Source organism: Spea bombifrons, chromosome 5 (assembly GCF_027358695.1).
Source record: "Spea bombifrons isolate aSpeBom1 chromosome 5, aSpeBom1.2.pri, whole genome shotgun sequence".
Classification (NCBI taxonomy): Eukaryota; Metazoa; Chordata; class Amphibia; order Anura; family Pelobatidae; genus Spea; species Spea bombifrons.
Genome location: NC_071091.1, coordinates 15,753,116 through 15,777,765, shown reverse-complemented (window position 1 = coordinate 15,777,765; position 24,650 = coordinate 15,753,116). Strand labels below are relative to the sequence as shown.

The 24,650-nt window shown below is 39.8% G+C and overlaps 1 protein-coding gene across 3 annotated transcripts in view; it reads right to left on the bottom strand.

The window, feature by feature from the left end:
• Positions 1–24,650, bottom strand: part of CDK14 (cyclin dependent kinase 14) — a 202,502-nt gene that overhangs the window by 146,453 nt on the left and 31,399 nt on the right. Inside the window, exons 1-2 of one of the 3 annotated variants that reach the window (XM_053468071.1) lie at positions 14,697–15,055; positions 1,898–2,143 (exon numbers count right to left, since the gene is read on the bottom strand). In XM_053468071.1, coding sequence (XP_053324046.1) covers positions 1,898–2,128 — 231 coding nt within the window. In that variant the 5' untranslated portion in view covers positions 2,129–2,143; positions 14,697–15,055. Of the gene's footprint in view, positions 1–1,897; positions 2,144–14,696; positions 15,056–24,650 lie in introns of those variants that run through there. The other 2 variants (XM_053468070.1, XM_053468069.1) reach the window with 2 other exon arrangements.

The following is a 24,650-nucleotide window of genomic DNA, read 5'->3' as shown; positions in this document are numbered from 1 at the left end:
TGCTGCCAGCAGTATGGGGTCTGCACATCACTTACAGCCACCCTGTACCAGCATGTACTGGCTGACTTGGCATGATAGGAGTGCGATTGCTAACAGCAAGCACTGTGATTGCTGTTGGCATGATAGGAGTGTGATTGCTAAGTCATATTGCCATTTTTTTTGTCCAATTGTGGTGTGTTACCTACTTTTATTAAAAAAGTGAGTTTTTATTATTTTTAAAGATAGGGGGTCATTTTCGGTTTTTGCTAAGTGAACCGTGAATGTTTTGGTCCAGATTTTTCATTTTGGTGCATCCCTAGAATAAATAGAACTATTTCATTTTTAATTATCCTGAATTTGTAGTCACAACACTTTCTAGGCCCAGAAATCAGTGAGGGGAAAAGTAAAGGTTTTAATCATTTACTTTATTTTAACAGTGAAAAATGAGTGCGGCCCTCGCACTTATACAATTCTGATGAAGTGGCCCATTGCAGAAAAAACTTGGACACCCCTGGCCTAGATGGATAAGTTAAGCCTTATAGCACCATAATGACGGAGAAAGAATATAAACGCTAGAACAGGAGAACCATGACAACACAGCAAGCAATAATTAACCCCATTTAACATCATTTGCAGCACATTTATTGGAATCTGGAGTATTGCTTTAATCTGTCTACCTCTATACCCTGGTTATTGATGTTTTCTGACCCAAACAGCCACCCAAATAAACTAAATGTTTCCCCCGGGGAGGCATTTTAAAGCTTTTGTTCCGCATATAGTGAACACCCTTATAGCATGTCCTTACCCGCTGTCATATGACCACCTTTTCCATTGATAAGAGTGTTTGTTATTGTTCACTGATCACAGTCAGAGCCACTGGTGGAGATAAATGAACTTTTAGCCACTGTGACCTTCCTGCGTTCCTTCAATTTTAAAATCATAGTAATTGCTGTGAAATATTGTAATGGTGCTGTTCCACTCAAACAAAAACATTAGATAACTTTAGCAGATCTGCCACTTTGTTCTTTCCTCTGAAAGTTTACACACACACACACATATACACATATATATATATATATATATATATATATATATATATATATATATATATATATATATATATATACATATATATATACACACACATACACATATAGTTTAGGAATGACCTTTAGGTGTCAAAGGGTTGTCCCATATCACATATTTCATTTGTATTCCTTGAATTTCTGCTACTCGTTTTTCTTTTATTTGGTGTGTCACTGTTCAACAGGCTGGTAACAGTTACCAACCCAAAAATCATTTACATTTATATAAAATTAATTCATACATTTTGTATAGGGTATAGTGTTGCTACATACCAGTTAGCTAATCACATGATGTGTCCACACTCCTAATAAACACAGTTTTGGCAGCTCTTTATCATAGGGATTTTTCAGAAACATATATAATTTAATGGCTAGATCACAAAGTAAAATAAATATATATCTAATAAGATAATTAAATAACCGCGTCCCTTCAAGCCAGTATTTCCACCACTGGATGCATTAATTTGTCATTCACAGAGGATTGTCAAATATTAACATTTCTTAAGCATCTTTTTAAGACGATCTTGTTCTCTGTGTCATGGCAATACACAATGTTTTAGACCGGGGTCTCATTACAAATTGTAATCATTTGTAATGCATAATGGATATAGTGTACAGCTCTTGAAAGGAAGAGGGGAAAAAATAGAGTCAAACCATCGTAATCTGTGGATTTAGCAGCAGAGCGAAAAGCATACTTGCAGCCTTCCGGAGTTATTGTTAACTCCTTGCCAATTAAACAGAAAACCGTAACCTAATGCAAAAACATATTTTTCTCCCTCCCAAAGCATATTCCTAGGTAGGACAGAGGGTTCATCCGTCGCATACTTTCTTACCGAGCTGGGGCTTGAATGGCGTCTGACTTTGGGAGATTCCTTGCCCACGGATGCGCTCTTAAAGCTAATGCATGCATTGTTTTCAGAATGCACTCGCTTCACCTGGTTTGCAGCTTTTTCAAACGGGTCGAAACTGCTATGAGTCCTCTGCACCTTGACCTTCTTATCTTCGGGAATGGTGTCCAGAGGCTTAATTACAGAGTCCATTCCATGGCAGTTCCGAGTGGACATCTTGGTGACACATATCTGCAGGGATTATACGGAAACTCAGTAAGTGGTCACATAATATAAGTATTTAATGAAACAAACCCACACGTACACACACGCACATCTTATCCCGTAAAGTGCTGAGAATTACTATTATTCACTGTTGTGAAAAGCGAACATGCCCTCGTCATCAGGAAGTATTGTTTGGGTAGAACGCAACAATCAAATTAGTAATCAATCCCTTAACTGCCGAAACACGAGAACACAGCATCTGAATAGTGTAACCCAAACAAGCTCTGACACATAATACAACCTGTATCTAACTCTACAGAAGTGTAGCATCTGACAGTGTGTGCAAAACATATCCATACCTTTCTTTATCAGCACAAATGTATTATTGGCCTGTCATCTGTAATGCCCTTTTTATATATTTTCCTATAGACCCCATGCATTTTACTGCAATCAAATTGGATTTAGAAAATTAGACATCTGTCTCATTTAACTCCTTCCTTGGTCGCCTTTACTAAAACCGTATGCGGAAAGCCTACTTCTAGTACATGCTCGCGAATACTCCTGATTAAGTCAATTATTAAAATCAGCTAGAAAACCAGAAGCCAATCGCACACAAGCTAACAAAACGTAAGGGTTCACATAGCATATACGTAATTGGCTCCTGCAACTCCCGCTGATTTCAATTGGCTCACAGAGTAGAATGAAAGTTCTCCTGACCATGTGTAAGAAATGGACATATGTCAAAGACGACAAAATGGACTTCAATAGACCTATAATATAAAATAAGGCTGGAGTGGACCTTTAATACATATTAATTATTCTCTTGTGAGCAGATATCTGAAAATCTGTGAATCTACTACAATGAATGCATCTTTTGTATTTAGATCAGCTAATTATTAACCCCTTAAGGACAATGGGCTGCCCCTAAACCCATTGAAAACAATGTATTTTGAGCAGTCATTAAGGGGTTAATAAGTAATTCAATGTGGATTCACAAAAGGTCAACATTTTCTTTTCCGATATAGGGATGTTGAAACCCATATATATTTAAACGTACATATTATACATACGATGGAGTAACACTAGTTGGTAACGGCATTGGGTGTGCATGGGGCATGCTTAAGGCTATCCTGAACAAAAGAAAATGCCAACGACCAAGTACAGCTTGATGTCTTCCAGTAGGGTGAAAAGCCAATTAGATAGGCCAAACTGCTTGTGTGTGCCGTCACATGCTGACTTTTTATTACTAAAATTTATAAAAAATAAAATACATCAACCCAGCACCCACGCTATAGTTTTCTTTTTCTGAATTAATGTACACTGCTGAGAATTATTATTCTTACTCAAAAGACTATTCTGCATGTGAAGATAAATGAGCCTTTGGCATTAATAAAAGTGTCAATGTATTCATGTGCACACTTTTCATTTGTGTTATGCTTTAACACCATTATAGTCTTATTCAGGCTACACAAGCATGACAATTTTTATTGCTCTGGTTCAATGACTGGTGTAAACAAACGTTTAAAATTGACGACCGATTTTTCCAGATGTTTGTTTGCATAAAACAAATTCAGATTTTTTGCTTTTTGTTCTAACTAAGCCTGTTTTCTCACTTGGCTTATTCATCAAAGCAAGAACTGGCAGTAGACGTGCAATTTCAACATGTCGGCTTCACTATACATTATGAAGAGCCAAACTTATGACCTTCTGGTGCGAGAACTTTGGGTTGTCCATACATAATACTTAATTTATGTATAATTCGATCTCCTGAAAATCACCTCACTACTGAATTATTTGTTATATAGGGCCAGCTTAGCCAGTCTTATAGCAAAGTCCCAATAGATCACCCATCCCCATAATTACAATCTGCTCAACTCGGAGGTTAAGGACATCTATGGATGCGTCATGTTCCCTGAGAAAAGATCTGCAAATTAAAAAAGGTACCCACTGAGTCGGACACCGTAACTTGAGAATTTGAAAAGTCTTTTTGGAGAACTCTCAGTATGCTCAGCATTCTATGACCCACTAAGGTTGCTGTTTTGCCATTGATTAGACAGACAAGGTCATTGCAGCAATGATGACACCTCTTTGCAGTCCTAGAAACACAGTTTGTGCTAGCTTTATCTATTATGAGGCGAAAACGCACATACAAGGACCTATTACATTAGGACAGATGCTGATTTTGGAGCGAATGACTGAAGAGTGCAGCTTTCACACTGTATTTGGGCTTTTCTTACTAAACCATTCATTGCGCTGTTTTATTCAGTGATCAGATTTCAATCTTTATGAATGATTGAACCAACCTGAATATTCATTTTGCATAATTCAGCAGATCACACACACAGGGAAGTTGACACAATTTAAACTAGCCTTTTTGATACCCTTTTTAGTTGATTTTGTGGTTCTACTTGAAACCCTACTATAATATGCAAAACCAAGTTAATACATTTTTTTTAGTTTACCCCTAAGGCTACGGATTACAAACTTGTAAAGCGTGCCATGCATGGAAATGCTGGAATCAGTGCGTGCATTCGTTTCTTTGACATGTGACAGGGACACACAGCGTGAGCCATCAGCAACTTGAACATCGCACATGACAGTCCATTGGGCTTTCCGCCTATCCAAGTGTCATAGAAGATTGTTTTGTTCTAAAACATTTTTTGCGACCGTACTGTACATTCTATAGCAGACAATAGTGGCCAAGTGGGTCCAATTCTGTTTCTAAACATGGTTTAAATGCCTTAAGTAATTTTAAGTGGAGAAAATTTTTTAATTATGACATCTAAGCCTTTAGGTCGTGTTCCAAAAAGTTGTTTCTGAAACAGATGGCAGCATTGATAAAATGTTTCGCGTTGAACAGAGTAAGAAAACGCTGCAAAGGTTCATGAGCTAACCCTTATGTGAAATTTAGACAATGTATGCTTTAGAAGTAGAATGAAGTATCTTCTGGGTCATTCGGTTATTTGGTTCCCTTCTTCCTCTGCACAGTTAATACTCTCCCCGAGGTCACTGTCATTTGTTTCACAGTGAGAAATTGCATAAATTACTGTTCCGTGTCAATGGAAACTCATAGCAGTAATAATTTTTATTTAATCTCCAGATTGTACAGTCACATTAGCCCTAAAGCCAACTTCTATCTACTTTAGAACCTTTGGCATAATATACTCATCATTGTGTCATTCATTCACACTCTGCAAATCAGCATGTTTAGATGTAAAGTTCCAAAGAAAAACATTTTCTCCTTGACCATTAAATCCAGCGCTGTATACGGTAATGTATATTAGCATTGACAAACTTGTATCTCAATGAACCTCCTTTATCTGGAGGTTGCTATTGATGTAATATTTTGGGTGACTTTTCTTCCAACATTTTCAGCTGGTTCCTTATGGCAATGCCAATGAAATCAGTTTATGGTTGGGTGATTAGGACCAAGTCATTCTTTTAATCACCACAACAGAAGCCAGGGTGTTTGTTGAGTAGACTGGGATAACAGTACTACAATACAGAAGTGGTTAACAGGCCTAAAAACATATCCAAAAACAGCAGAGTAATTTTTAAATAATTTTTTAATCCAATAATGGTAATAACCATTCAAAATATTTTAAAATATATACTCTGTAAAAGTAAATTGATTCCCTACAGAGGGAGCATCAAAGGTAACAGATGGCAGCATTTTTTGGACATAACACTGGTATGCCAAACATGTAACCAAAGGATCAACTGTCAATTATAGTTAAATTAAATAATCTGTAAACAGTCTTCCAACCTGCGGTACTAGCATCCACGAGCCCTTCCTGATGGGGACCATCAGGTTCTTTACTATTGCTTTGGTTTCAGAAAATAAAGGATTCTTTTAGAAGGAATGTTGGGTAAAAGTTCCTGAGAAACCTGGACAACCCTGCTCTAGTGCAGTCAAATCAGTGTAATGTCTACCAGCTATTAATGATTAATAATACAGATCTGCTTAGCAATAAACATACAATGTAGAAAAATAGGACCATTTCTAGCACATCTGTTTTCGCTTTGGCCATGTAAAAGGTAGAATACAAGTTTTATGTCTGAAATGATCACCCGCCATTTAGCACAGTGGTGTCTGTCTGATGCTCAATGTTCTCTGTGCCGTGAAATGCGGACATTAAATTCAATAAGAATATATTTAGTTTGACCTACAATTATAGTAAACTATGGAAAAGTGGTAATTGGCCTACAATTTGGGGATAAATGTCAAAAGAAAACCAACATGTGATTCATTTGAACTGCTTTAATTTCCCAGCGAAACAAGAAGGCCTATGGCGGGGGAAAGGAAGAGGGGATGAGTACTCGTGTTTACATCATCACGCTGTGAACCTGCTGCACCTGAAAACATTGCCTGGGACTCAGTAATGCATTTTGAATAGATTTGTCCAATTTTGTGAATTTTTATGATGCGGAGGAGAGAGAGCAACCGCTCGGCGCCCCTCGTTCTCCCCCGCATCAAAAAAAAGAAAACAGCGTTTAAAAGCCGCTCGCTGGTGCCCGCTGCTTCACTGCTGGGCGCCGAAATATGACATCATATTACGGCGGTCAGGGGTAGGGGGGGAGAGGGTATATAGCGGGAAGGGGGGAGGATATATAGTGGGTAGGGGGGGGAGAGGGTATATAGCGGGTAGGGGGAGGGTATGTAGTGGGTGGGGGGGAGGGAGAGGGGGTTAGAAAGTGATAAGGGAGGGAGAGGGGGTTAGAAAGTGATAAGGGAGGGAGAGGGGGTTAGAAAGTGATAAGGGAGGGAGAGGGGGTAGATATAAGTAAAGAGTGTGCATTAATGTGTGGATGCATTGAGTGAATGAGGGAGAGCATGAGTTAATATCTGAATGTATTGTCTGAATGAGGGAGAGCATGAGTTAATGTGTGGATGAGTTGTCTGAATGAGGGAGAGCATGAGTTAATGTGTGGATGAGTTGTCTGAATGAGGGAGAGCATGAGTTAATGTGTGGATGAGTTGTCTGAATGAGGGAGAGCATGAGTTAATGTGTGGATGAGTTGTCTGAATTAAAGTGTGAATTAGTGAGTGACTGTAAAAGTGTTTGTGTACCATAGATGTAAAATTGTGGAAGGGCAAAGATGGCACTAGCAGGAGGTTTGAGCCTTGGGGACCAAGATGGCACAGGCAGGGTGTATATGGGACAAAGATGGCACAGGCCGGACTGTTTGGGGACAAAGTTGACTTGTGCTGGGCTATTTGGGGACAAAGATTGCAAATCTTATGTGTGTTATCTGGGTGCTGGTCAGGTTCTATGTGGGCAGTGTGGATGCCAGGGCTGGCTTTGGGGTGTGCAACCTGTGATCTATGCCTGTAATTTAGGGGTTTTTAAATTTACCTTTAATGCCGTGTTTTTATGCGAATTCCAATTGATCTTTACCTGCAAAGCTGGGTTTTTGTGTTATTCTGTAGATCCATATGTGCTATGCTATGTTTCCATACATTATTATGTGTACCTGCAAATACAGGGTTTGTATGTCTTATTCAGTTGATTAATACCTGCAATGCTGTTTCCATGTATTTATTTGATCTATACCTGCGATGCTACGTTTCATATATTATTATTGTATACCTGCAAATACAGGATTTGTATGTCTGATTCTGTTTATTTGATATATACCTTCAGTGCTGAGATCACAAGTGAATTTCAATTGATCTGGGTTTGTGTGTTGATCTATACCTGCTATCGGCAGCAGGGACTAATATTTATATATATATATATGGGCAGCAGGGGCTAGTAAATGGGATTTAGATATTTGGACAGGGGCGCAATTTCAGTGCTTGCCATAGGCGCTATTTTCAGTAGATACGCCTCTGGGCAGACGGCACAGGATCAAGGTCAAAAACAAGCCAAGGTTCAGTACACGATAGACACAGGTAGACTAGAAGCAGAAGCAAACAAACCCAGAGCAAATCACTATGTGACTCTTTGAACGGGGACTGAACTAGTGGGACAGAAGGTTTAAATTAGAACAAGGGCGGGAAAATCAACACCAATAGGATTGTGAATGACGTAATAGCGTGTGTGTGCAACACCTGCGAGCGTGCCACTTCGACACGCACTTTAGAGCACGGCGGCTCGCATAACAGTGTGCACGTCCTCTTGTGGAGAGGATGCGTGCGCGTCATCACGCGAGCGCCGCCCATCAGCAACAGACCGGCGTGGGACCCCGGCAGACACATAAAGCATGAAGGTGTGCTAACCTTTCCAAGCAAGTAGCTAGAGGAGGAAAGAAAAAGACTTACACCTTGACTATAGTTTTGAAGGAATATGTATGTATGTATGTATGTATGTATGTATGTATATATATATGTATATATATATATTTATATATTATCTCACAAAAGTGAGTACACCCCTCACATTTTTTGTAAATATTTTATTATATCTTTTCATGTGACGACACTGCAGAAATGACACTCTGCTACAATGTAAAGTGTACAGCCTGTATAACAGTGTAAATCTGCTGTTCCCTCAAAATAACTCAACAAACAGCCATTGATGTCTAAACCTTGGCAACAAAAGTGAGTACACCCCTAAGTGGAAATGTCTAAATTGGGCCCAGTTAGCCATGCATGTGACACACTTACGTCCCGTCAGCTCCAGTGCTGGTTTGGGAAAACGCTGCCCGCAGGGGTCTTTTTGGAAAGAAAAGTCTTCCAATGACTTCAATGGGACCGAGTCCTTCGACTAACAGTCTGCTTTAAGTAGTTGCAGGGCTGTAGGTTCTACATCAGGTAAGTGCTTTTTTATTTTATTTTCATTTTTAATGAATGCATACTAAAGCGGTCACATGTGTGTTAATCTATAGTGTGGGGGGGGGTCAGGGACACTAAGCTGATCCTTTAAAATGTTTGCTGTTGCAAATCTACAAATTCTAGCCTCCCCCAGTAGTCGAAAGCTTAAACCATCTTCGCACCACAAGAAAAATAATAAGTCATGCTACAAAAGCACAGCCAGGACTTAAATGCACTTAATATAATAAATTACACGCAATAGATTATTTCATTTCTGTAGAGAGCCTGCTCCTGCATTAGCATCAAGAGCTTTTATAAAGACTGATGTCCAACACCATAAAAAACCGAGTCAATTCAATAATACCAGGGTGATATAACACGATTTGGACAAACTCCAGAGGAAAAACAAAAAAACAGAATACTGTACTGAACATTATTAAACTGCACAAATGTAATAAGTCTGTGGTTTTATCATCATTGCCTCCAAAGCAAATAACAAATAAAATAGTGTGACAGCAGAGAACTGTTTTTACCTAAAGGGAATGCGTCAAAACACCGAAAAAAAACTGCAAAAAAAAACTGCGAACTAATGTATAGATTAACAATGTATATATTTCATTTACTACATTGTGCAGGGCCAGCTGTGCCCTTCAAGGCTAGGTATGCTAGGCAGCAGCCTATGCTTTCTGTTAAGTAAAAATAAAACAGCCAACTACCGATTAACCTACCTGGGAACTTCCCAGAGTAGGTTCCCTGTACTCACTCTCTATTTTGGTGGAATGGCTTTATTAAGGGATGGGGTTAATTCCACCTTAGGACAGGGCTAGCTCATGACAGCCTTCAATGGGATGGAAGTGGAGGAAGTAGATGGGAAGTGGCCAGGGAGCGAGCATGACCAAACACTGCTCCCTTGTCAGGAGAAAGAAGAAACCTCACCGAGGAAGCAGGACTTTAGCAGTAGACTCCGGGTCAAACACCGAGCAGCAGTTAGATCCTATACAATAATACAGCTGAGACGCGATCCAAGATAGATTAGGTTTAATAATTTATATGGTATTTTCTTGCTAGTTACTAATGAGTTAAACTATAATTGGTGGTGTGTGTGGGGGGCCTTTATTGTGTACACGCCATTCTAATTGCTTTGGAACTTGATTCTTTACATAAAGTATACTATTACTTTAAAGATTATTTACAAAAAACATCCTGAAACGTGCATTTATGAATATTTACGAAGGGAAAATTCAACTGAAACAAATGCAACAGACTGAGAAGTTTAATCAATAACGGTGCTGCTTTTATGATATTCCCGATATGTCATGGATTGTAGAGAAATTGCCACTTTGGCCAGGAAAAGCTTAGGGAATAAAGCCTTAAGCGATTGGCCAGAGATGATATAAAGATTTTCTTGTTTCTCATTTCGTTTTACTTTTAACATAAGACCTAATTCCATGATTGATCGGTATCACTTACTACAGTTATTCCCCATTATTATTTAAATATCAGTCTTCAAGATGCCAAGTTAGGCCCAAATCCCACTATACCTTTTACTTTCTTAAAGCAGGGTTTCTAAGACCTCTCTTCGAACATGACTAAGTGAAAGGTTTTTAATGGCATTACATTCAATTTGTGCAGATATTATTATATTCAGTAAATGTTAATTAGCATGTAAACGTGGACAATTAAAGTTTACAACGAGACTCATTAACGGAATGTTATTCGACGGCAAGCATATAAAATGGAAGTAGACTTAGACGTTATTTTCTTTTATACAACTTGTTGGGAGAAATTAAAACACACAAACCCCCCAGCTTCCCAGCACATTAAGGAGATGCCTTCACGGATGTTGGCTAGTCGGCAGCTGCATTTATGGTTTGATAAAATACGTGGACGGTGAAGCATGACTGCTACTTTAAAGCAACAACGTCAGAATCGCTAAATATTAAAAAAATCAAGCGATATGAATATCAGAGACTGCTTCTACTTTAATATGCATTCTTGCTTAGAGGGGATGTCAAGGACATCAGACTGTCCCTTTAAGACATGTTTCCATTGTTACTTCTATAGATGGAACGAAGCTGTCATTTAAAGGGAAATTGTCTCATATTAACAACGGGAGCCAACAGAGCAGTTAGCATTAATTTTATTTTTAAATTAAATGACAGCCTGCCAGATCTCTGGGAAAGCAAAACAAAAAAATGGCTCCCTGCTATGAAGTTATCCCCACTATCCGCATCCCAAAACCTGAACCACCAAAAAGGTGAAAACTTAATGGGGAGGAAAACCCTAAGCAAAAAACGATAAGATGACTGCTTTTTACGGCATGATGTTTTAATTATAGAGTGCCAGGAGATTCCATAGTATCATCACAATAATGGGGAAAATAAACACGAATAAACATTAGACATACTGTAACAGAAGGAGAGGAGCTGCTCTGGTGGGCTTACAATCAAGGTACACATATTGCAAATTCAATCTATAAATACTGTGCGATGTAGTGAAATGTAAAAATGTATGCAAATTTTTTTTCCTCTTATATAAACCCATAAGCCAGGAATATACTTTCCAAAATGTTTTTCCTTCTTTTGATGTAGCCGTAGGTGTCAGGTTGGCCCATCATGTTGCTTAGTAACTTGTGCAGTCTCTGTAGGAGTCGCATATACAGGATTTGGCGAGCCTCCCATCTGATCAGGTTACAGAGTATTTACCGTACTTAAGTGAAGCCATGACACAGCGAGGCCTGCACACACTCGTCAGCCTTACAAACGATCCCCTGAAGTATTACCGTATTTGCTCGATTATAAGACAAGGTTTTTTCCCCAGAGCAAATGCTCTGAAAAATACCCCTCGTCTTATAATCGGGGTCATCTTCTAATCAGACCTCATTCTGCTGGGGTCGTGCTGCTTACCGGGCTTTGGTCGCGAGCAGCGTCTCTGCCACTAGCAGCAGGAGAACAGGAAGCTAGCACAGTCCTCACATAACTCTGCCTCCCCACTCCTTCCTCTGGGGGCGGGGCCAGAGAAGTTGCTCGCACAGCCGGGCCCCTGCAGAAGTCTGCGAGTGGGAGATCTGCAGTTCAGGTAAGGGGGTGGGGGAGGGTTTTTGAGCGATGTGTGATTGTGTGATTAATGGAATGAATGAGTATTTAAATGTTTGTGAATGAGTGTGTGTGTGATAGCATGGATGTGTAAGGGTGGTGGTGGTGGTAGCCTGGCATAGGGAGGCTGTTATCACACTACTATCATCCCCAGGTTCCAGCATGTGCTGGCTGCCTTGGCTTGATAGGAGTGTGATTGCTGTTAGCAGTTATATATATATATACCTCCAGAAATGCCTTTTAACCCCCTATATGCCACTCAGCCTCATGATACACCTTTTAACCCCCTATATGCCAGTGGCATATAGGAGGGTATAAGACATTTCTGGAGGCAGAGTGGCATATAGAGGGTTAAAAGGCATATCATGGGGCAGAGTGGCAAAAAGGGGGGTATAAGGCATTTCTGGGGGCAGAGTGGCAAGCTTGGGGGCAGATGTCCATAACTGGGGGGGGCAGGTTGGCAAATAAAAGGAAATAAAAAATATATATTTTTCTCAATCATAGCTTTTATTAAATATGAAAATTAGTTTACATGAATTAATATTTACTTGTAAAACTTTTTTCCTATAGGGTAGTCTTATATTCAGGCTTTTTGTTTTTTTCCTAAATTAATATTTTTATTTGGGGGGGGTCGTCTTATAATCGAGCAAATACGGTATTACATTATTATACATTATATCACATAAACATATACCACATAGCAGCTTGTCTTTAAAACAATATGCATACTAGGTCACCAATGTGTTACAATGGCTGGCCAGCTAATATTGTTCAGCAGGGTTATGCCAGGCTGATTACCCGGGTTCATTCAAGTTACAATCTGCCAAGTTGCTTTTGCAAGCATTAAAGACGGGCAAGATGGAATGTGAGCTGTAACCCAATAGCCATAGTTCACACTACATACACCTTGCTTTAGGTGTTTGGTTTCTTGGTATGCTAAGGAATTGCCAATAAATGAAACTATATATTACAGGGCCATACTGGCAATCACGGGGGGCTGGCACTTTAAGGTCAGTAACCACCTGATGATGAAAGTGCAGCCAATGGCTAAAAGTGCACAGTCACGCTCTATGTTTTTAGGTTCATGTAGCGAGCTGCTGGGCATATCCAGCTACCGGCCGCACGCGGGAGCAGCAGATTGGTTAAGTGCGTGGGGCTGTCGGCCAGTGACCCATCCGGCATTTGCCCGGTGTGCCAGTCCAGGCCTTGTTTTCATAGTGCCAGGTGTTCTGGTTACTCTTCTGAATTACATGGCAAACTCTAAGGCTGCTCTTTAATATCAAACGCAATTAGCGGCTCAGAAATGTAGCCAAAACAGACCTAAAAACTTCAATGGCAAAGAAACATTAGAAACGCATTTCATACATTGTGGTGAATGTTTTTTTGTTTGCTTGTTTTTTTTAAAGTACGGCTTCCACTATTATCAGTCCTTAATCAAATGGCTTTTTCTTTTTATTCCTCACTTCCTTTTCCTTCAAGTCTTTGCCAAAATGGGTATTATTTGAGTATAATTGTTCAGACATGATATTAATATCTTTAACAGTGGTGATGAATGATACGAAACACACCACTATTTATTTCATTTTAAACATGTCGAATTGTGTCGAGCGGAAAGCTTATGGGTCGCCTGTAGAGTTACCAGCACCATCATCTCGTAGCATGAAAATAGATTACTAGTGTACCGGTATGAAATTTGGGGTGAAAGAACTGGATAATGGAAATTATTTTAGTGAGCTGAATTGTGTCACTGTAGGGGAGTTGTGCACCGTCAGGGCCCACAGAATGACGCACATTTATCTGAACTTGGATACATATATAAACATATAGAAACAGACCAGAAGCTTAACATTGTTGTCCCATGTATGTTTAAATTCCCACCATACTTCTGCTGGGAGGCTGTTCCACTTATCTTCCACTCTCTAAGTTATAATTAAAAGCCCAGATTCCCCAATCTGATTTTTCATGAATTCATAATTTTTGATAACGTCCATTTACTGTAAAATATTTTCTGCACATATTTTACCAATTACTTTAAACATGATGTAGTGTATCAGGTTAGTACAGAAAGACTTATGCCATATTTAATATATGTAATTCATGTGTGTACACATCATTTTTCATCCTGACACATCCCATTTCTTATTACAGGAAATAATTACATTAGATTTTTTTTCTTCTTAAACGTCAAGAAACATTCACGACTTAGGATCTGACGGATCAAAAGTGGGTCTCTTGCATTCTGCTCTTAATTTTTGCCAGGGGGTGTTAAGATCAACACCGTATCCAGTGAAGCTGTAAATCTCATGGGGGGAAAAAAAGAAACCATGGCAGATAAATAAGGAATAGTGTATATTCCATCATAAAGACAGACTCGGAGTACTGGGTGGGGTAAGTAGCACAACGCAGCCGGCGCTTACAGGGTTAATTCTAGACTCCCCATTTCTAAAGGTTTATAAACTGTGTACACTGGGAAAGACTCCCCGCGGAGAATTCGCAATATTCTTCTGGGACCTCGGGTTAACCTTCTGAGCAGCAGCGCTGATCTCATCTCTGAAACTCAGTCGGTTAAGAAGCACTGAGGTTTTAAATAATTTAGAATAAAGCGTGCATCAAGGCGGCCTCAAGAACAGGCACGAGATCTTTAAAATCCTGATATAACATTAGAATTAATTAAACTAAAACGTGTACAGTTTTCTCCTATTGTCCAAAAATAAAAGGTAAAACTTACCGTTGTTCCGTACTCATCATAGACCGCTTCACCTACAAACTCTTCTCCATGTCTCTGAGCAATGCCACCGATTGCGGTCAGGCCAGGCTCATTCAGCAAATGAATTCAAAACAGGTTTCTGCTCGAGCAAGCTGGAACGGGAAGGTTGTACTACACTGGAGAGAGGGGGAATCGATGACTACATAGAGGAAAACCTCTATAGGCGAGATATTCTCAGAGGATCGCCATGCACAGGGCGCAGATGTGTACAGTCAAGACAACATGCGCTTGTCTGAGACTCGCCAGCTTTTAAATACACAGCCATACGATGCATTAAAAAAAAGATATAATGCATAAGGATGGGCTTGCCTATGGAGTTTCACGGAAGGCAGGCTATCTAGTCTCTGCAGCAGAAACGCAGCCAGGGAGAACACACGGGCTTGACAGTTTGCGATATACTGTCCCCGTTTTAAATTGTATTGATTCGAAGGCGGACGTGAATACATAGAAGCAGACAAATTGCTGGAGGTGGTTTTGTTCTGAATCATAATAAAAAAGATGCATGTAATCACGGAGATGGCAGTCACTGTGGCCAATTCATTTTTTTTTCCTTCTTCCAAAGCACAGCAAGAAACCAATTAGTCTCTCCGAAACCTAATGAAGTTATATAACAATCTAAGGGCTTTTGAAGTTGGGAGCACAGAATATCCAACATGATACTCGCATAATAGCACAATACTAAATTGCTGGCAGACAGCCATAACCGTTCGCTGGCTGCTATAGTTAAAAGTTGGGTCCTTAGCGTGTAATACGCAAATAGCCTATTGCAATATCTGCATATCTAATTTAATTACAGATCTAGGCTGCAAGGCAGGAAAAAAAAATATTGCTCTTACTCTTAATATTGATGAATTATGGAAGCTGACAGCAAGCAGTGCAGAACCAAACATTCCACTAATCTTATTCTATTGATCTTCACGGCCCGGAATGGTGATGAGAAGGTGGCACTGGCACTTTAAGGCCAGCAGCCATAAATGCGGACAGCGGCTGGATTACTGGCACTACGGCTTTATTCCCACAACAGCATGTTGCAATAAAACATACCGTATTTGCTCGATTATAAGACAACCCTGATTATAAGACGACCCCCCAAAATCTGAATATTAACTTAGGAAAAAAAGAAAAAGCCTGAATATAAGACGACCCTAAAGGAAAAAAGTTTTACCAGTAAATGTTAATTCATGTAAACTATTTTTTTTAATAAAAGCTATGATTGAGAAAAATATTTTTTTTTTGTTTTTATTTCTTGTATTTTCCAACCTGTCCCCCAGTTACGCACATCTGCCCCCAGGCTTGCCACACCAATATGGCACTGTGGCCCATGATATGCCTTTTAACCCTCTATATGCCACTGTGCCCCATGGTATGCCTTTTGACCCCCTATGTGCCACTCTGCCTCCAGAAATGCCTTATACCCCTATATCCCATTCTGGCATTTAGGGGGTTAAAATGCATATTATGGGGCAGAGTGGCATATAGGGAGGTATAAGGCATTCCAGGAGGCAGAGTGGCATTAAGGGAGTTAAAAGGCATTATATAGAGCACTCTGCCTCCAGAAATGCCTTATACCCCTATATGCCACTCTGGCATTTAGGGGGTTAAAAGGCATATTATGGGGCAGAGTGGCATATAGGGAGGTATAAGGCATTTCAGGAGGCAGAGTGCACTATTAAATGCCCCCTTAACGCCACTCTGCCTCCTGAAATGCCTTATACCTCCCTATATGCCACTCTGCCCCATAATATGCCTTTTAACCCCCTAAGTGCCAGAGTGGCATATAGGGGTGTAAGGCATTACACACACACACACACACACACACACACACTTACTTACCGGTGCTTCCAATTTCCTGCTGCATTGCCGGGGCAGCGGGTTGACGTCTCATTCCGCGGCAGCCGGAAGGAGGTGGAGTTGGCAGCGGGGGTTTGTATGCGTCCGTCGCAAATACCTTCCCCGGCTGTCAGAGATCAGGAACTCTGGAACTCTGTTCTCTGACAGTCGGGGAAGGTATTTGTGACGGACGCATACAAACCCCCGCTGCCAACTTCACCTCCGGAAGCACCGGTAAGTGTGTGGGGAGGGGGGGGCGACGACAGGAGGATCCAGGTCCCCTGCAGCGGTGCGGGGGATCTGGATCTTAGTCTCCTAATCAGACCTCTATTTGAGGTCTGATTAGAAGACGACCCCGATTATAAGACGAGGGGTATTTTTCAGAGCATTTGCTCTGAAAAAAACCTCGTCTTATAATCGAGCAAATACGGTATATTCTTATTTTGATGATGAGAAATTACAAAGAGCCAATTATCTGGCCTCTAGAATGCATATTTAATGCAGAGAATAAATTCTTCATATTTTGTTGACGCTTAAATAATCTAAATTGTTTAAATAGCTTGCAGTTGCATGCCATAATTGCTAATACCGTATTTGCATGATTATAAAAACGACCCCCCAAAATCTGAATATTAATTTATGAAAAAAAGTTTTACCAGTAAATGTTAATTCATGTAAACTATGTGAACAATTTTTTTTTTAATAATAGCTATGATTGACAAAAATATTTTGTTTTTATTTCCTTTTTTTTTTTCAACCTGCCCCCTGGCTTGCCACTTTGCCCCAGAAATGCCTTATACCCCCTATATGCCACTGTGCCCCATGATATGCCTTTTAACCCTCTAAATGCCACTGTGCCCCATAATATGCCTTTTAACCCTCTAAATGCCACTGTGCCCCATGATATGCCTTTTGACCCCCTATATGCCACTCTGCCTCCAGAATTGCACTTGCGATTCGCGTAGACAACTTCCGCTGCAGCCGAGAGGAGGTGCGGTTAGCAACAGGGGTTGTCTGCGTCCATCGCGCAGACCTTCCCCAGCTGTCAGAGATCACGGGGAACTCTGATCTCTGACAGCTGGGGAAGGTCTGCGCGATGGACGCAGACAACCCCCGCTGCTAAATGCACCTCCTCCCGATTGCAGTGGAAGTTGTGTACACGAATCGCGTAGAGCTCTACACGCTGCCCGGAATAAGCACCGGGGACCCAGAAGTACCGGTAAGTTGGGGGTGGGGGGGGGAGACAGGAGGATCCGGGTCCCCTGCATCGCTGCGGGGGATCTGGATCTTAATCTCATAGTCAGACCTATTTGAGGTCCGATTATAAGACGAGGAGTATTTTTCAGAGCATTTGCTCTGGAAAAAACCTTGTCTTATAATCGAGCAAATACGGTATTCATATATATATACACACAATTAATATTTTTCTCATGTTTTACTTTTTTTGTTGAAACAAATGTCTTAAGTAAAATATTATAATACGAATTGCTTCAAGTTATTGATAACTTTTTGACCCAATACAGTATTTCTTGCATATCTTTAAGGGACACTCCAGCCATCACATACACTTTATTACATATGAAGGCTAGGTGGTCCCTTTAAACCAAATGCATGGAGGGATTCTGCAGATCCCCCCATATACATGCACCTCTTCCGCTCAGGAGATTTTCTATGGAGGAGATGTGTTTGGCTGAAAGTACCTTAAGTAAGCATATATGAATGCATATTGAAGCATACTCAAAAAGTACGTTATTTTGCATTCTTCTTTAGCAGGGCTGTCAGGGACACTAAACCGTCCCTTTAACGGTTACCTTGCCTGAATAATTGAAGGGTCCCAAGATTTCTTTTGATAAGATTTTGTAAAGCACTAATGCCTCACTATGGACGTAACCACAATGGAATTACAAATCTATTCATCCTGAAATGGCTGGTAGTTTCACACAGAAGAGCACCGTCTAAAATAACATTATTTTAGTTATGGATTTGAGCAACGCAAAAAAAAAAAAACCCACACCTTTTCAATGCTGCCTCAGAGTTAGCTCTCATAAAGCAGGTGCGTCAATTTTCCCAAATCCTACACAAAATAAACCGATGCGAAGGCGTTCATAGATTAAAAGGGGGCGCTGTACGTGTTGCCCCCACCCTGTGTATACCACAGTTAACTTTTTTTCAGAATCTGTATGATTATTACTCCCCACTAAATCACTCTATCGTGAGCTCGCTGATTGTTACTGATTGCTTCAGGCAGTTTTGTAAGGAAAAGGAGATTGAGAAATCTTCAGGACCGGGAATTGACTAGACGTGATGCCACAGAAACCGAGTTACTACAGAACACAATATTTTACACCAACCAGGGGGATAAACACTACTTTAGCCCATAGTAAATGCCATAGTTCATCAGTTTAAGATCTTTCCAGTAACATTTAAATATAGCTACCGTGTATCTTGTCTTCACGCCTCAACCTGAAATTATACTAGACACGATAATTACATAAACTGTAAATTTACAACATTTTCATTTAAAAGAGGGTGCCAACGCCTACCGTTTGTGGCAAGTGGCAAGTGGAATTTAAAATACATTTAAGCACCTGCTTATTGCTGTCCTGCTTGAAGGAGCCTATACAAGTCTTATAAACCCTAAAAACCAGAGGGCTTGTGAGAGATGAACACCCCCAAACTATTAAGGGTTTCTGCTTGATGATTGCCCCTTTTGAAAATGAACCAACTTCATATCCCACCCCCAACATTTTAGGTGGTCTAGACACAACACCCTCATTTGGGTGTGGATAGAGATAAGGTGGGGTGTGATATGACATCATATTGCAACGTTCTGCGTTAAAATATTGCAAGGTGGCCATGTGCCAGCTGTGACCCACTGTGCTGTGCGGCAAAAGCAAAGACCCCCAATGTTACAGCTCAGCGGGACGTCCAGGGAAATCAGGACTCTTCCCCGCAAAACGGGAGGCTTGAGAGGTAGGGAATTGAACATCGCCTTCTGTAGACTCAGGTTTCACAATGACCCTTAGCGGTACCGCGTGTATCCGCTGCCAGATGAGGAGGTTCCAAGCTGCACATCTGCCCCTTCCTCGTTGCCTAAAACTTTAGATTTGGCTTCCCCACCCATTCCCCTTTAGCAGATTGATACATGTTAAACCATAGAAAAGCAATAGCCTACAATCAAATAATTTAGATAGCCTGGCCAAAGTATGCATCATGAGGGCAATTAAAAATAAAATCATAATTAATGAAGGAGTGAATTCTAAATATATGCATAGATTTTTTTATTATTTTCAAAATTAGCTTATTGCTAAATTCGATTTACTTGGCTGAAGCACATGTAGCGCACAGTGGAGGCCACTTACATTTCTGGATGGTATCCATCCACAGTTTGATGTACACACGGTGCGTCAAACACCCAGCAGCAACGCATATGGAAATTAATATACATGTTCAATGCTGAAGAACTAAACATACACTTTTGTTTATCTGTAGTCTGTTACACTCCACCGCGGACAACCTAAATGATCTGCTGGTGTCATTTAAAGAAAGCTTTGGCGGTTCCCAAAATGACTGATTTGTGTTTACATCCTCGTGTTGGCTAATGAGCCGCTGCTCCTTGAATCCAGCATGCTGTGTACAAATTCAAATACAATGTTTTTTCCTTAGAAGCATGAAGGTAAATTAACATATCAATGAAGAAACCAGCACAGGTCACAATAAGGCAATGGGATAAATTATAATTCAATGCCCGCTATATGTAGCCAGCTAGCCTTTCCTTTACAGCAAAATACACAAACTGTCAGAGACATGATTAAAGAGGACATGTCACCGTCACGGCTTTTAGCATAATGAAACTCATTTATTAAAGCTACCTAAGGTTTGAGCCCTTATCAAACACCTAAGGTAGCTTTAATAAATGAATTCAGTCTGCGTTTTGGAGGCGTATGGTTTAACTATTTAAAGCATGTTGTTCCCCATGGGAAACGAGGACAATTTTTATAGTTTTACAATAATTAGATTTGGGCGACTGAAAACCTCATGCTCAGATTTGACCGTGGCCGATCTATACATTTTAAAGCTGTTCAGAGATACTTCATCGTAGGCAAAAAATAGGACTTATTCCCTCTTACTGACTACTCCAGCAGGACAGAGTCCCGGCCACTGAATATGTACATTGGTGGCAAAAATGGCATTCCCCATAAGCAAAGTGGCCAGGAAAAGAGACATCAACCACGTGCAACCTCACAGCCAAGATCAACGTATAATATGTCATTTTATCAACGAGATGAAGGTTCTGGACTGAAGGAAAAGCTTGCAGGGGAAACAGGCACATTGTCTTTATAAAGATACGACAGCAGCCCTAAAATCACACTGGGAATGTTAATAAAATGTCAAATCTATTTGCTTGATCTTCAAAATATCTGCAATGTTGTTCTTATGCGATCTCAGTAAACAAACAAGCTACTGCTCGCTGCCCTTGTGAATTCTTGAGTCTCGCTAGCTATAAATGTTCACAGTAATAAATCCGTCTTATGCAATGCCATGACATAAACCGAGCCTAGTTTAATAAAAGTAGACACCCTTCATGAAAGCAGTGTAAGTGGCATACGTATTCATTAGGGACCAAGATGAAGTCATCCACTTCCTTCGTTAGCTGTAATAAACTAGTCAGATTTTAACACTCTTGCTTAAAGAAAAACGTCTTGTATTTTCAGTGTATAATTTCTTTGTATAATTTGGTTGTTTTTATCCCAGTCTACCGATCAAACAATTACAGCACCTACCATGCTGGTTGTGGTCAGCAATAGAGTACTTCAATACAAATTACTCTCTTAATATCTTAATATATAATGTCACATGACTCCTTACAATTTTGATTAAGATCACAATAGCAATCATAGACTTCCACAAAAGGGCGGAGCCTCCGCACACACCCTCTCCCGGATTGGAGGAACCGGGGTAAGGCTGTTTCATAGCCCCTTGGAGGCAGGAGGGGGCAAGCCACGGATCCCTGTCTACATTACATGCAGAGCCACTTTGCAACGCTCAGTAAATTTGTGCATTTTAATTTACACAGATTTTAATTTGCCATTTTCATTAATTCGTATGAATGTCCAAAAACAAGAAAGGAGGCTCAGCAAAACTAAAATTAAGCAGAGAGCTCCAAATTGTTTGCATTTCACTTCTTTTTCACTTCCTCGCACACACTTACAGTCTCATTAACCCCATCACACTATCACTCATGCTCCCTCAATGCCTCCCTACCTTCTTAGCCAACCACTTTCATGTCCCTGTCTTCTTTTTTTTGCAGCTATGCTACTTCTCTTGCTTCTTCTTGTTCTTCTGACTTCTTTCTTCATCCTTTTGTGGTAGTACTCAGAGAGCCCAAAGTAATGCAGCACTTTCTTCAAGGGTCGGCATGCATTACTCTGGCTTCACGGAGTACTTCCACAAAAGGACCGCTCCATGTTTTTTTCTTTTTTATTCTGAGATCCCTGAAGCCTCTGGATATTGTGAAGAGTGTTTTTATGAGAAACACTCCAAAGAGCCTTTCCTTTTTCTAGCAGGCTATTGGTCCCATTGTCATACATAGGATAAAGGTGTATTCAATTCTAAACCTCAAATGAATTGGCAGCCTGTAAACATATGACTACAACTTTAAAGGCACCATTCAGTTTTCAAATGCATACAATAGCTGAGGTTATTTTAAATGCATGTGCCGTGTTCCCTTGCGAATGTATGGGGGAGGGAGACTCCGCCATATGAGTTTGCCCCAAACTATTTTCCATGTAGCAGATGTATCAGATCTGTCAGTGGTGAGAATCCTTGAATCAGTGTGAGGTGGAAAGCTGCAGCTCTGCAATTTGTCATTTTTTTTAGATTTTTCTTGGTATTCTTGTAATCTATTTAATTGTTTTTATCAGCAGTAGATGCAGATCAACCAGCATGGGGGCTGCAAGGCTCCCCGATTATAGTACACAATGCATATTTATATTGATAAATCTCAAATTAATGCATAAAAACATGGCATCAAATATTAGCTTCTTGGCACTCCTGACACAAATTAATGGTGTAACATGTGAATAAATCAATCTAATTTTGTGTATTAAAATATGCATTAAACACCATCACCAATCTATTTTTCCCAATGCTGATTTTGCTTCCGTGATAAAAATATAAGTGTTACAATTTAGCTTCAGCACAAAAAATACACAGCTGGGATTAATGCTATTAAAATAAACAAAAAAAATCTATGCTCATTTTGGCCTTTTTATTTTTACCAAGTTCTACATGTGAAGCAATCGTCAGCACCAAAAGGGACCATTTTTGTTAATTACCAGGAGTCATCAGAATTAAGACAGAGTTAGAGTTTGGGTTGAGTCTGCCTTTTTACCTGCCAAACCAGACTTCGTGAGCCATCCCACTGAAGTCCTCCAGGTTTACACAAAGCCTTAGACATGAGGAGCAGGACCAAGTCAAGTGTTCCACTCCAACCCTCATTGGCCCAGCTAGCTTTATATAGCATTACTTTCCCTTTTTTAATTATGTTTATAAACACGGCCCTCTGAATTCTAACGGCCCTCTCAAACACCATATGTTAATAAGTATCTTCTCTATTCAGCCATCAGACTTCCCACAGCTTAAACAGTTGGTAGACATTCAATAGAAATTTTTAAGGAGCAACGACCATGAAGCATTTCATAGCACAGAATCCCTCTAGTAAATATAACTTAAGTAGTACAGGGATTATACATCTCAATTGAGCATCTACATGCTGCAGAGATGTCTATCATCACACAAACCCTATTAATATACTTCACATAGGGGAAAAGGCAGCTGCAACAGGTGTGGGATTATATAGCCATTTTACTTAAATCAAAAAAAACTCAATATATTCTTGAACCAGCACTCTTACCAGAATGTTAATTAATGATGAGTATGTTTATTTTGACAAGGCCATTAATATTTATGCTCTAAATAGACAGCTAATTGGACATAAAATGACTGCTGTGCATCTTAAAGGAAGACTACATCTACTATATACACATTGTGGTTCATTTTCTTTATCTAGTTGCACCCCACGACAATGTCTAAATAATCAATTTGTGCTTGTTGTTTTTTTTTTGGTTTTTTTTTAAAGCTCTTAGGGCAGACTGGGTATTCTTTAAATAAAAGTTTTTACCTTTTCATCTATTTGTATGATTTGTATTTCGCCATGATGAAAAGCCACACTCTCCAATGCAACTGATCATAAGCACCAATAAAATTTTAATTAGAAATAAATTGTAGTGTAAAAATGAAACCCAAGTAGTAGTAATCCCTAGCACGCTGCCTATGCTGGACCACAAGAAGAGAGACTCCTCCTGAGCCTATAAAAAGTAGGTAAGCTGGGAGGTGCTCCTAAATGTAGATGTCTACAACTTAAAATTCAATTGCATAAAACATTCCAGTTTGCTTATAGGAACCATACTGGGACCAGTTGTCAAATCCAAGGGTTCACTTACTTTTTCCACCAACACTGTGAATGTTTATTGGATGTGTTCAATAAAGACAATTGAAGCCGGTTGTTTTGTCTATACTTGTGAAATAGATGTGGATCAGAAAACCAGGCTTATCCAAAGGCTTAATTTACTTTTTCTTACCACTGTATTCCATGTTTAATGGCATCTACCTACCGTACAACAAAGAAAAAAGCAGAATGGAAGATATGGAAGTGAAATTTACTGACCTAAACAGGAATGAATTCTAAACTCTGGTAATAATTTACAAAGCAAATTATGTGGCTTTTTTCTGTTTTTGGTTTTTCTATATGGCTTTTATTCAGTGAAAACAAACTGGCATTTCACTTAAAAGTGATGCTATCAACCTAAAGCACAACACTGTTATAGTGACCCCCACTTAAGGATTCAAATTAAGGACTTGAGAAAAAGTGCTCTAGACAGTATATCAGGTTATTATTCAATAATGTTCAATCCCACAAAAAGCACTATTAGTATGGTTGGTTTTGTGTCACGTGGCAATTATTCATTCCCTAAAGTAATAACATTTCTAAATTTACAATTGGAACAGCTCTTTGAGAAGGCA